At 45.0% G+C, this 14,641-nt stretch overlaps 2 protein-coding genes across 2 annotated transcripts in view; both read right to left on the bottom strand.

Annotated features, from left to right (window-relative positions):
• LOC308159774 (proteasomal ubiquitin receptor ADRM1-like) overlaps positions 1 to 359 on the bottom strand; it is a 9,498-nt gene extending 9,139 nt beyond the window's left edge. Inside the window, exon 1 of the mRNA XM_080533589.1 lies at positions 326 to 359. The gene's annotated coding sequence lies outside the window, so the exon portion shown is untranslated. The remainder of the gene's footprint in view (positions 1 to 325) is intronic.
• A 261-nt stretch (positions 360 to 620) lies between these two features.
• On the bottom strand, positions 621 to 14,641 carry osbpl2a (oxysterol binding protein-like 2a). Its single transcript, XM_080533249.1, has 14 exons — positions 14,562 to 14,641; positions 13,880 to 14,017; positions 12,825 to 12,945; positions 12,215 to 12,290; positions 11,602 to 11,736; positions 7,505 to 7,602; positions 7,058 to 7,240; positions 6,449 to 6,556; positions 6,251 to 6,340; positions 5,316 to 5,433; positions 4,477 to 4,596; positions 3,757 to 3,880; positions 3,418 to 3,508; positions 621 to 3,174 (listed from the first exon to the last, which is right to left on the bottom strand). The coding sequence occupies exons 2-14, from the start codon at positions 13,914 to 13,916 to the stop codon at positions 3,072 to 3,074; spliced, it is 1,404 nt and encodes a 467-aa protein (XP_080389375.1). The 5' UTR covers positions 13,917 to 14,017; positions 14,562 to 14,641; the 3' UTR covers positions 621 to 3,071.

Below are 14,641 nucleotides of genomic sequence, written 5' to 3'. Positions count from 1 at the left end.
AGCCGTTAGCTGTCTCAGCTGCTGGGCCTGATGGATAATAAGACCTACTACCTTTTACATGTGGACGTTGTTGACGTCTACAACATCCAAATGTAAAAAGTAGATCTACCTAGTTACACATTGGGGATCACCTGCTGACTCAGTGTGTGTGTGCCATCACTATGATTGTTGCATTCATTTTTTGCAAAGTCAGCTGGCTACCTGGTAAATATATATATGTTAGTCAAAAGGAACATCTATCTACATAACATTGCCATGGATTAATCATGTACTTTCGTAACAAGCACCGGCCATCATTGCATTTAAAGGATAAACATTCACTTACGTTTCGCTTTGGGATGGATCAGATACTGCTGCCGCTGGGGGCGACAACCAAACTTGACCGAAAAAACACTTGCTGTGATTGGTCGACTACAACCGTTGTATGGCTGTGATTGGTTAGCATCCGTGTCAATCTGATCCCGTTGCAATACGAAAATGGCTTGGTAGAGATTTTGTATTTGTGTCTGTGTGTGTGTGTGCATCCATTTACTGGACACCATAAAAAGGTGCTTGGACTTTTTTAAAATTATTATTATTAATAAACACACGACACAATTCTCAATCATTTTGTCATACTTTAATTCTTTTTTAGATATTTCTAGTTTCTAGAAAATGACCAGATGTACATCAGCAGAGTGAGGCATGATAGTCCTACTGTAACAGTAACATGTCTGAAAGTGACCAGAGGGGAACGCAGGTTGGCCTATGTGCAAGTTCAACATGTAAACATTTTAAAAACAAAAGGCAGACATTGGCACAACGGTAACAGTTATCAGAAATGGCATTTGGGGTTTTCCATCAATTATATTTCCCTGCGTGCTTCCACATGAACCTGATTAAACCTTGGAGGCAAAAGTAATTTGCTTGCACCCTGTCAAGAGGAGAGGCAAAGTTAAAACACGTGTCCAACATTTATCCATAAAAACGACAAGCTTGAACAAGAGGGGATATACTAGGCAGGTCAGAATGCATGCCAATGCTTTGTCAAGAGGACAGTGAACAGTCAGATGTAGCGTGATGTCAGACTCAGTGTTTCAAGAAGCACCTTGCTTTTTCACATCTAAGCACGTCTAGGGCTGAGAGGTCAGGGTTGAGAGGTCAACCCTAGGCAGAAGGATCACTTCATCTGACAGGAGCAGCTTTGGCACACAAGATACCAAAAGAGGGAGGAGGGAAGCCCCAAAAGTGGTGTTGGCTTATTTTCACATTTTCACCGGATAGTACAGAAGATAGACAAACAACTAATGGTTGTTTACATAGATTTATAATAGCGGACATTAAAAAAAGCCCTAAAAATAATACAGTGGATCTAAGCTTGTGTTTAGTTAGGAGCACTTTGGGTTTGAAGCCCAACCACTCACCCTCTTGAATTCTTGAAAGCTTTTAGTAAGAAAACAAAACAGATGTGGACATTGGATAGAACTCCCTATCTAATCCAATGGAAAACTGTGATCATTTTTCCATCCCTTTTTCTCTCTGGTGTATTATGACATCACACCAACTGACTCTAAAGGCCAATGCACACGGCGTGCGACAACATTCGATTCTCAATTCTTTGAATTCTTTCAATTGGTGTGAATTGAGAATCGTTTCAATGACGTTGTCGTGCGACAATATCTTAGCCTTAATGCCCAGATGCTCCGTCAGCTCTACCATGTAACTGGCCTCACAGTGCAAGTACCACAGACTACCATCCACAGCTGTATGGCTTTAGTTTATATAAAGTATAACTTTTTATATCACGTGCGTCTATGTTACAGTTGTCATGTCAACAATCATTTACAAACAATATTTCTTTGTTTACCAATCAAGTAAACATGGTAACAGACTGTAAGAAGCTTTCGTTACGACTAGTCACAAAGCTAAACAAACACACTTAGCTAGTAACATTACAGGGTGAGTTTTGTTCATGGTTTAGTTCTCAGATAAAAAGCCTAATATCCACACGGATTATGTAAAAGGTAGTGTAAATAATTCCTGATATTGAATTCCTACAAACCCCTCCCTCTAATCTAGCTCAACATGATCATGTATTCTCTAAATGGCAGCGCAGTGTGTTCCATTAAGGAACAACGACAGAGGTCACATGATTGAATATGTTTTTAAAAACCAAGGGGTCTAATTTGCATGTGCAAAACATGTGAGTAAAGTCAGCCATCTACTATATCTAATAACCATGATGAATCTTAACCCAATGTGAGTTTTTGAACACTACAACTAGCGTTTGCATGATACGCGATGCACTTTCAGACTGTTGAATAGCGTTTTTTTTCTCCAAAACATTTGTCAAAGACGAGGTACAATAAAAATCACGGCACTGTGGAGCTGTTAGCTATGTTTTCGCTCTGCTCGGCACTATTTCCACAATTCCACAAAACAAATTGGGGGCCCAGAGGGTACAATAAATAACATGTGAGACAACCTGATGGGGAACTTTTCTCTGCAGGCAGTGTTGCCAGATGGGATTGTTTTCCAGCCTAACCACAGTCTAAAAAAACGCCCAGTGTGATCATGAGTACGCCCAATCTGGCAACACTGTCTGCAGGTTCATGATCGAGGTCTATTGGCCATTTAGGAAGACTTCACATGAGGAGTAAAAGAAAAATGGAAGTAAAAATTTGAAATATTCCTTAACACTGCTCCCCCTCCTTTAACCAACCTCTCCCTTTTATAAAACGGTAATAAATTACTTTTGTTACTTCCCTGTCTCATCCATATTTCACTTCTTGATTCCAGTATTTCAAAGGTTCCACTGAGAAGATGGCGTCTACGTTCGTAAACCACAAGGCCTCAACCAGGGGAGGCTGGCAGAGGTAGAAATCGGAGGATGGGTTCGTTGTAAATGCTAAAAATGTGTTTTGATACCGTTCCCTTATTCCCTTCCTCCAAATTTCCACCTCTACCAGCCTCCCCGTGGTCTTACAACAACTAACTGCTGGCAGTAGATAGGAAGTCACATCAATCTAATACAATAAGAGGACGTGGAGATCCCTTTAATTCCTCTCTTCCTCTCTTCCTTTCCGACTCCATCAGAAGATGTTGGGACAGTCGGTGTAATTCCTGTCAAAGTATTTGCCTGTGAAGAGCCAGTCCTGGGCGCCTGTGCTGGGGTTTGTTCCCGACCGGAACCACCTGCAGGAAAGAAGAGACAGAACAGAGAATGTAGAGGGAACTTTGTTACATAACATAACAATAGGATATAGGGTACAGTACACAGACAGACACAGACAGACACAGACACACAGACAGACAGACAGACACACAGACACACAGACAGACAGACAGACACACAGACAGACACACAGACAGACACACAGACAGACACAGACAGACACAGACACACAGACAGACACAGACACAGACACAGACACACACCTGGGTGACCACTCCTTCTCGTCCTTGGAGCGTTCCTTGCGTGCGGCTCTCTGTTTCTCCTCTAGTCTGTCCTTCTCAAAACTTGCCGTGTCTATAACAGAGAAAACATTTATTAGTAGGTTGTAGTTTTGTGTGTGTGTATGTGTCTATAACAAAGACCTAAGGCGCATACCACGTAATCGCAGGGTCCATGGTTCGATTGCAGCCATCGACCTATCCTGCATGTAATCCCTCCCCCCCCCCACCCACCCATCCTTTCTGTCAATCTCTACTGTCTCTATCCAAATAAAGCAGAAATGCCCTAAAAACAAAACAAACAAAAAAAGTAGACTACATTACCCATGTCTCCCTTCTCCATGGCTCTGACGTCGGGGCGCAGACGGCAGTCCGTGGACGCCAGTGACCTCTCCATGCCGGGCTCCAGCTCATTCAGGGTCATGGCAAAGCTGGTGAAGTTATACATCTGTACCACAGAGAGACAGGTCAGGGGTCAGGGGTCATAGTTATACATCTGTACCACAGATAGGGCTTACACACCGGCAGTTCCGAACGCCGGTTCGCGTTCGGAAACCTCCGAACGTTGGCGCTGTCTGGCGAACGATACACTGGTATGAACGCGGGCTCGTTCGCCAGACAGCGCCAACGTTCGGAGGTTTCCGAACGCGAACGCGAACCGGCGTTCGGAACTGCCGGTGTGTAAGCCCTAAGAGAGACAGCAGCGAGGAGGCTGGTTACTGAGGTACATGGAAGAGAGAGACAGTTAGAAACAAAGACACAAAGCACAGCAGGTGGAATCCTAATGTGAGATCCTCGTGTGTAACTCTGGCATTCCTGTAAATCTTGCATTGATGTCCATTTGGAGTTGAACGGTGAAGCGGTTGGTGAGTTTTTAGCAGTTAGCAGTGTTTTGGATTGATGGGTGTTTTAGTCAACGGCAAAAAATGACAGGAAAAGTGTAGGCCCTAAACAACCACATAGACTGTTTCTGCCAGCGGCCGGCCCTGACTCCAACCGCTCTGGACCCGTGGATAAAGGGCAGGATGAAGAGTAGTGCTCTACCTCTGCTGAGTGGGCGGGCCGGGGGGTGATTCTCCACAGCAGGGCACTTCCTGGTATCACCGTCACGGTCTCCTGGACCTCCGGCATGTCATCTGCCTCCTCTCCTCCAGCACTCTGCTCCTACACACACACACACACACACACACACACACACACACACACACACACAAAACACACACGCACGCAGAACACACACACACACACAGACACACAGACACACACAAAACACACACGCACGCAGACGCACACACACACGCACGCAGACGCACACACACACACACACACACACACACACACAGACACAGACACACACACACACACACACACACGCACACACGCACACACGCACACACACACACAAATGATTAATTACCAATCCATATACACCAATTGTACTCACACTAACTCAAGCCACTACATATTCAACACAACAATGTTACAACAACAACGCAAGACATTATGGACACCAATCTAACCATGTGACACACACTACACAACGGACGTGACTAGAGAACTGCAGTAGCATGCTATGGCTGCTTATATTATAACAATACACCTTTACCTCAGCTTCCCCTAATGCCACAGCGTGTGAACATGAAAGAGAGAGACACCGTTTGAGAAAACAAAGTCAGTCCATTTAGTCCGCTTATTATGAAGATTATTATGATGATGATGATGATGATTATTATTATAACCAAGTCCCAGTCCCCTAGTCCCCCTCCCTCTCCTTTCCAGATCACAAGTCACTAGCTCGCTGAAGACCCAGGTGATCTGGGCACCAGGTAAGTGGTCTTCATCAACAGATAGATGGCGCTGGCCAATAGAGAAACGTCACACACCTGCTTCTGTTTTCCTCCGGCCTTCTTGTCTGCCTTCCTGTTGGCCTCGTACACCTTGGGGTCCACCCCGTACATACACTCTGTCCACTTCCCGTAGATCACACGCCGCTTCTTCTTCCTGCTCCAAAACACAACCAGAGATCAACCTTTAGGCTCAACAAGGGAACTGCCCAAGTTACTATTGATCACTAATGATCACAAGGTCGGCAGATCGGCGGTTTTCGAGCCCCGGCTGGCCACATGTCGAAGTGTTCTTGGGCAAGACACTGAACCCCAAAATTGCTCCCAGTGAGCGGGCCAGCACCTTGCATGGCAGCTTGCCGCCATTGGTGTGTGAATGTGTGTGTGAACGGGTGAATGAGAGGCCGTTGTAAAGCGCTTTGGAGCAGCAGAAAAGGCGCTACAGTAAGTGCAGTCCATTTACCATTATACCATTAATGACGACTGGTGGTGATAGAATGAGTATGGGGTAGTGGTGGCCTAGTGGACAGGATGAGTATGGGGTAGTGGTGGCCTAGTTTATTGTTTATTGTGGATCCCCATTAGTCTACACCAAGGTGAGAGTACTCTTCCTGGGGTCCAAAGACATAACAAATGCAAATAAAATTATAAAAAATATCATAAAAACATTGTAGTAAGTACAGGTATACAACCTAACAACACAAAACAAAAACAAGTGAATTTAAATCTCACTCAATATTCATAGCCTAGTGGGTGGCCTCGTGGGTCATGAGTTCAAATCCCACCTAGGAACACCACCACCACTAGTGTGCCCTTGAGTAAGACACTTAGCCCTAAGTCACTCCAGGGAGACTGTCCCTGTCATCTCAAATTGTTAAGTCGCTTTGGGTAAAAGCGTCTGGTAGAAATATAAATGTAAATGTAGAAATAAATAACTGTGCAATAACACACGCTTTGGCACAGCCTTCTCTCACCGCTTGTCTTGGATGTGCCCCTCCACCCTGTGCAGCTCCTTATCAAACATGCCACACGGCTTGAAGTTCAACACACACTTATCCCCAGTGCTGCCCAAGGAGGAGGAGAAGGAAGGAGCATATTATTATTATTATCATCATCATATATTACACTTATTAAGTGTTGCTGTACGGTATAAGCATTTCTATGCATCGTACCTGTGGTTGACTATCTCCACAGTTCCATATTGCTCAATCCAGAGTTTTCCCAGGATGATGTTATGAACGCAGCACATGGGGTTAGTCCAGGTATACACCTCTTTATGTCTGCAACACAACACGACACGACACACTGTCATCAACACGCTATCAGCTATCATCTATCATCAACACACTATCATCTATCATCAGCTACACACTACAACACACTATCAGCTTCACACACACACACACACACACACACACACACACACTATCACCAACACGCTATCAGCTATCATCAACACACTATCATACACACGCACACGCTATCATCTATCATCAGCTACACACTATCATCTACACACACACACACACACACACACACACACACACACACACACACACACACTATCAGCTATCATAATCTATTTCTTCTTAATTTTCTCTCTGAAATATCAATGACAGCTGTTGGTGTGAGAGAGCACTCTTAACATGCAGATGTCTCGCACCCACACACACACACACACACACACACACACACACACACACACACACACCACACCCACCACCCACACCACACACCACACACCACACACCACACACACACACACACACGTACACACGTACTTGAGCAGCTCCAGGGTCATGGTGCCTTTAGGCTCCGCCTCTGCGCTCTTGCCCCAGAACTTGAGTTTGGGGCAGATGGAGCCGTGGAACTCAAACCCCTGCTTCAGGGACTGGGCGTGGAAGGCGCTGACGGGCGGGTGGTGGCTCACCTGCTCCAGGACCAACCTGTAGCCCTCGTCCTCCCTGAGACGGGAAGAAAAGCAGCCAAAGTATGCATCGTCACTGCGGCTGCGTTCGGAAATTCCGCTCCGGAAATCTGATCAGCAGCACTCATGGAATGCGCCTCTTGTCCAATCAAATGAGTTTGAGCGCTCCGGCGCTGTCAGAGCGAATTTTACGAGCGCAGCCTTTGTCTAACTCATACTGTAGTAGATGATCAGATTAGATTGGATTGCATAAAAAAACATCCAAAGCATTGAGGTCGGATTACACTCTAATGTACAGTACCTTGTGAGCTCATACGTCTCGCCCAGTAAAGGGTTAAACGGCTTTCCCGTTCTGTCCCATTGAGACGACACAGAAGAAACGGCAAACGCAGCTACCACCTGAGAGAGAGAGAGAGAGAGAGGGGGGGACAGGATGGAAAGAGAGAGAGGGAGAGAGAGAGGGACAGGATGGAAAGAGAGAGAGAGAGAGAGAGAGAGAGAGAGCGAGAGAGAGAGAGAGAGAGAGAGAGAGAGAGAGAGAGAGGAAAGAGAGAGAGAGAGAGATAGAGAGAAAGAAGAGATTAATAGCAGAAATTTAAAAAGACTCTTTTCATTTACTATTTTGTATTGATTCTTCACACTCTGGGAGAGACCGCCATTGTTTAGGTGTGACAGAGTGCCTCCAGACAGTAGAGGAGCAGAGATCCTGAGAGTACCTGACCACATGGAGAAGGTGATAGAGTGGTGAGTACCTGACCACATGGAGAAGGTGATAGAGTGGTGAGTACCTGACCACATGGAGAAGGTGATAGAGTGGTGAGGGATGATAGACCCAACCCTGACCCTGACCCTGACCTGAGACTGCCAATAAAACCTGCTTCAGCACAGACTAGCAGATTGGCATACGTCTCAGGCTACCCTTATAAACCCTCACAAACACTAGACGATTTTAAAATAAGAAATGGGCTTAGGCTACATTTAAATGCCAGAAACCTGATAAATAAAATAGACTTCATCAACACATGGACTCAGTAGGGAAACCCAGACATTCTTATGGTCTCTGAAACATGGCTACATTTGTCAAAATCAAAAACAAAGAAGAATAACATCGACATACATAACATCACAAAACATATAACAAAGGACAAAAAAAAGCATTAACATAAATAACAACAAATAACAAACTAACAAACTAAATAAATAAATAAAAGTCAGCAATGCTCACAACAGCCTCAGTTTTTGGTGAGCATCACAAAACAAAACACAGAACAAAGAAGAACCATCCACCACACACAACAACAAATAACAGAATTAGAATAGAATGAAGTGTCCTTAAATGGCTATCCCATAGGTATATATAGGACAGCCAGAGAAGGGGGAGTGTGGGGGGAGGTGTGGCTATTTTTACTGCATCTGTTCTGCTGTCCTCCGCTGTCCCAGACCTATATGAATGTTCAGTCCTAAGTGTGTGTTTTGGACGCTGTCTTGTGATAGGAGGGCCCACCGTCTGCTCACCTCTGCCTTTACACCTGGTCATAGCACAGTCTGTAGCACTATCTCCTTCAGAACAACCTCCAACCTCCTAAGGCTGGGCACTCTACTGAGACTGCTCTCCTTGCTGTCACAGAGGCTCTCTCTCATTCTGCTCAAGCTTCCTCCCTCTCCTCTGTTCTCATTCTCCTGGACTGTCTGCTGCCTTGGACACAGTAAACCACCGGATCCTTCTCTCCACCGTCTCGGAAACTGGGCATCTCTGGCTCTGCACTCTCCTGGTTTGCTTCCTACCTGACTGATCTCTCCTACCAGGTGATTTGGAGAGGATCGCTGTCCTCTCCACAAGCCCTCACCACTGGGTTCCCCCAGGGCTCTGTCCTAGGGCCCCTACTGTTCTCCCTCTACACCAAGTCTCTTGGCTCGGGAATCTCCTCACACGGGTTCTCCTACCACAGCTACGCAGATGACACTCAACTCTTCCTGTCTTCCCTCCCCTCTGACCTACATGCGGCAACACGTGTCTCTGCGTGTCTCGCCGACATGTCTGCATGCGTGTCAGCACACCACAGGAAGCTCGACCTTAAGGAGACTGACTAACTACTACAACTCGTCCTTCCCAGGGAAAGCCTGCCCTACATTTGTATGCTGATGACACTGCGTGTATGCTCCTGCCCCCATGGTTGACCAGGCTCTTTCTAGGCTACAGTCTGCGTTCACTGTCCTATAGAAAATGTGTTGTGTTGAAATTGGTACTTAATGCTGTTAAAACCAAGTATATGAATGAATGAAAGAATGAATGAATGGTCTTTATTGTCATTGATATAGTACCAAACAACGAAATTTGGGAGGGGGGGCTCCCCTGGTGCTAGGAAAGAAAAACCAAGAAAAAAAACAAGAAGGGAAAGGAGCTGGTTTACATAAATAAAGGCTATGTACACTATCCACTATACTATACTGTACAGATAAAACACTGTGCTGTACTCTATGCTATGCTATACCTATTCTAACATTTCCTATTTCTCTGCAACCTTGTGTACCCTAGGGTTGTTTACCAAATCACAGAAAAAATTATCAGATTTATGCATAGGTGGTATTTGTGCATATTTGACATATTTGGTTTGACTAACCCCAACCCTAACCCTATTTGTGCATATTTGACATATTTGGTTTGACTCTTTGGTGAAGGATGGGATTGTTCCTATATTGTGGTTTTATAACATATTGATTTCTGTATTTAACTGTATTACGGCTGCTGTAGTGTGGTTGTGTGTGTGTGTGTGTGTGTGTGCGTGTGTGTTACGGCCGTAGTGTGGTTGTGTGTGTGTGTGTGTGTTACGGCCGTAGTGTGGTTGTGTGTGTGTGTGTGTGTTACGGCCGTAGTGTGGTTGTGTGTGTGTGTGTGTGTGTGTGTGTGTGTGTGCGTGTGTGTTACGGCCGTAGTGTGGTTGTGTGTGTGTGTGTGTGTGTGTGTGTGTGTGTGCGTGTGTGCTACGGCCGTAGTGTGGTTGTGTGTGTGTGTGTGTGTGTGTGTGTGTGTGTGTGCGTGTGTGCTACGGCCGTAGTGTGGTTGTGTGTGTGTGTGTGTGTATGCGTGTGTGTGTGTTACGGCCGTAGTGTGGTTGTGTGTGTGTTTGTTGTCCCCTGTGTCTCTCCCCAGGTTATCGACCCCCCCCTCCCCACTTCCTATCGCCATGGTGACTGCATAAGTGAGCACACCTGTACTCACCTGCTCATCAAGGGGTGGACTATAGACCAGGAGGAACTCTCAGATGGGGCCAGTGGGCCAGTCGGCAACTTATATAGTTGTGTTTTGGTTGGACCGTCAGCTAAAACTACTATCGTAGAATGTACCGGTGTCAGTAACTGTGATTCCCGTTTAGACACAGTGCAGTTCCTAATGTTATGTTTAGCCTTACCCTAATTTAATTAGTACCTTGTTGAATCTGTTTTCTTGCTTCCTTCTTTTCTGAGAGTAGTTTTCAGTTAGCGGGTTTCTTGGAAACCTGTTTATTTTTAAGTCGCCAATAAATTCTTGGTTTATTTATACTCTCCCGTCTCCCGCCTCGGCGTCTTTGTCCCCTGGTTGGTGTTGTTGTTCCTCCCCTCATCCCCTGGAGATCACTCGGGGACGTGACAAACTAATGATCTATTGTTTTGTAATTGTAGAGGCTTGGCAATTAGGATGTTGACTGAGGACCTCTTTGGTGAAGGATGTGATTGTTTCTCCTGGTATACATTGTGATTTTGTATGACGTGTTTATTAGATAGGCTGTGTAGATTAGATTATACGTGGACAGGGTGCAAACACCTGCAAAAGAAGCCTTGGCCTCAGTGTGTTTTCCCTTAATAAATGAGAAATTTGCCATTTAGCAGAATTTGCCATTCAGTAGACGCTTACAGATTACAGATTACAGGAACATTCCCCCTGGAGTAACTGAGTGCCTTACTCAAGGGCACACTAGTGATGGTGTTTCAGGCGGGATTTGAACTCTGAACTTTGAACTCTGAAACTGATCACCAGTCCAACTCACTATCCACTAGACCAGACCACCACTACCCCAAAAATAGGTTCAATTGAACATACTTTCGTTTTAGGATGTGTTCAAAAGCAAGGATGTGTGATCTAATTATGTGTAGTTATGTGTTTTTAGCATGTCGATGTTCTCTCAGCATGTTGTGATGTTATAATAAAGCAGTCAGACGTTCGTAGCGATGTACCACTGTTAGCCGCTAGCTGTTAGCGGCGTTCGTAGCTGTGGCTGCGTTTAGAGTCACTTTTTTTCCGATTTCAATGTATGACACATCATTTGAAAGTTTACAATCTGTAGTTTCAGGCTATGTAAAAAAACAGAAAAATGACTTTGGCTACTGGTTGCACTTCTCACCAGCAGCTGTCACGTTTACCTGCATGCGGTCGATGGAGTCAGGCAGGCTGCAGGCTTGGTGGATGAGCTGCGTGTCCTCCATGTACTCTGTCAGCCGCTGCAGGAAGCTCAGAGGCTCGTTCACCTCGATGGGCATCGTTATCTTGGACAGCTCCTGTGACACCACAGCGAGGATTCAGAACACACACACATACACACACACACACACACACACACACACACACACACACACACACACACACACACACAAAAGAGTAACACCATTTTACCACCAGATTATAACTTGTAATAATAATAATAATAATAATAACTTTCTATTTGTATAGGGCTTTTCCTGCAAACGTTGCAGCTCAAAGTGCTCCAGTCATTATATAATCATTATTTTATTATTTAGCCATTTAAAGGCAATATTAAAAAGATGGGTTTTTAGTCTTGACTTGAACACATTTGCTGAGGTTGCATCCCTAATGTAAACTGGCAGTGCATTCCACAATTTGGGTGCATAAAATGAGAATGCAGCCTCACCAAATCTCTTCTTTTGTACAGAAAACCAGCGTCAGAAGACCTGTAGTATACATAACATGTGATGCATAAAGTGTTTTAGGTATCAGTGTGTTGAGTCCATGCCTCACCATGCCGATGCATTTCTTCAGTATGCCCCAGACACTGTAGTCATTCCTGGAGAACATGGGAGCAGGCAGGGACTTCCTGTAACAGAGAGAGAGAGAGAGAGAGAGAGAGAGAGAGAGAGAGAGAGAGAGAGAGAGAGAGAGAGACAGAGAGACAGAGAGACAGAGGGACAGACAGAGAGACAGAGAGACAGAGAGAGAGAGAGAGACAGACAGAGAGACAGACAGACAGAGAGAGACAGACAGAGAGACAGAGACAGACAGACAGAGAGACAGAGAGAGACAGACAGACAGAGACAGACAGACAGAGACAGACAGACAGACAGAGACAGACAGACAGACAGACAGACGATGGAAATGTCATTGAGAGGTCGTGTGCACTGTAGACCGCCCCAGGCTACACATTTCAAAATGTTTATCTTGCAAAATTCACAAAATAAAATAAATGAGATTTTTCTTACATCATTTCACACAATTTCACCCTCTCAAATGTTGCAGAAACACCCGTTGCAGAGGTGCCCAGACAGGTGCCGTGCCCTGTGAGTAGGGTTGCAAAATTCGGGAACTTTGCACCCCTACCTGTGAGAGACATTTCCCTCCCTTGCATCCTCACCTGCGCTCCCAGACTCCGTTCTCCAGCGCCTTGCTGCCATTGCTTGACTTGCTGATTTGCTTCTTGTTAAACACTAGAGCATCTCTAAAGTTGACGCAGGAGTCATCGTCCGATTCCAAACCTGAGATGGAGAGTAGGGGGGGGGGGGTTAAAGGTTAAACGGCAACCGTTAACATAAAGAGCAGGGGGGTATTCCATCAATGTTGCTAAAGGAAAATCCAGGCTTCTTTTTCCACTTGTCAGAATAAGCCTGGATTTTCCTTAAGCAACGTTGATGGAATACCCCCCAGTCGTGTTCGCTTTTTGTCAACAACAGAGGTGGTTACTTTCGAACAACAACATTCTCTGGTAACATTCCAGGTAGGCATAGCGAAGGGTTGCAAAATAAATTCCTGTAAGTTCAGGAAACATTCTGATCATTTCCAAAAATGTCCATGGAAATTACCTGAAGGTTTCCCAAACTTACAGGAGTTTTGCAACCCGAGGTTCAGCCCTTCATAGTTACATTGTTTTCAAAGCAGCCTGGCTGAAGAATACCTCACCCAGGGTTCCCACACCTTTTGAAACCTCACATTCAAGCACTTTTCAAGGACTTTCAAGACTCACGTCCCTCAAATTCAAGGACCCAACCCGGCATAGTTTGAGACAGATCTAGATGAGAATGTATAATATGAACTATCCGCTCACAGACAACAATTAAAAAGAGAGGCTTGAATGTAGAGGCTTGAACACTAGATGGTCTCTTGCCTTCTCTACCACAGCACAGCAAAACAATACATTGTGAAATATGTGTAAAGTTAAGCAATAGAGAGACTTATTTACTAGTTGACGAGCTAAGTAAAACATTTTTAAATATATATATATATAGAGAGAGAGAGAGAGAGAGAGAGAGAGAGAGAGAGAGGGGGGGGGGGGGGGGGGGAATTCAAGCACTTTCAATGACCCACGTCTATTTTCAAAAGCTTTTAAGGCATTTGAATTTCTTTTCTCAAATTCACAAACTTTCAAGGATTTCAAGGACCCGTGGGAGCCCTGCTCACCTGCTAATGCCTCACCTGTCTCTGCGTCGTAGAACTCTTCCTCACTGTTCATGCTGAGCAGTTACTCATCACCTGCGCAGCGCTACTCAACAGTCATGTTTCCTCTGGCCTGGTGCTGCATTCCAGTCTCCATGCAAAAACATCACAAGACACCTGGACACAAAAGCAGCAATGCATAGATGGATGGATAAGGACACAAACTACAGCTTCTACAAGAACATCTGTGGTTCAAACAGGAAGATAACCTTACTGGAGAGGAGTAAAATAACGTCATAATCAGATTCTATTAATTGTTAGTAGTTGCTGACTTGTAAGGCTATTATATTGCAATAACTCAACAACAGCACATGTGTACAACAGGACTACTAGTCTACTACCCATATTGACAGCCTGTTCCCATTAGACATCTACTGTAAAAACTGGCAGTAATCTGGCGATACGGCGGTTGCGTTCCAGGACGCCTACATAGAAGTAAATCATATCCAATGGTGCTGCCAATGCGTTTTCTCGGGAATTTGCGGATAGTGTGACCAGTGCAATGTAGACGGCCTGGAACACCACCTCTGCTCTTGTCTGGAAAGTGTGACAGCCGCGCGAACTGTCGACTGTCGAAAACTCGACTGGGAGAGCAGATTAACTATCTACAAGACAGTTTATATAATGTAAACAAGTGAACGAAATTATACAATTGACATACCTGCGTTGCGAAAGTCCAAAAAGTATTTCTGTACGAACTAAACAACCAGAGTAGTGCACTTACAGCTTCAAGAAGTAACA

The sequence above is a fragment of the Nansenia antarctica genome (genome assembly GCF_963989245.1).
Source record: "Nansenia antarctica genome assembly, chromosome: 6".
Lineage (NCBI taxonomy): Eukaryota > Metazoa > Chordata > Actinopteri > Argentiniformes > Microstomatidae > Nansenia > Nansenia antarctica.
The sequence above is the reverse complement of the archived record's forward strand: the minus strand, read 5'-3'. Positions and strand labels throughout refer to the sequence as shown.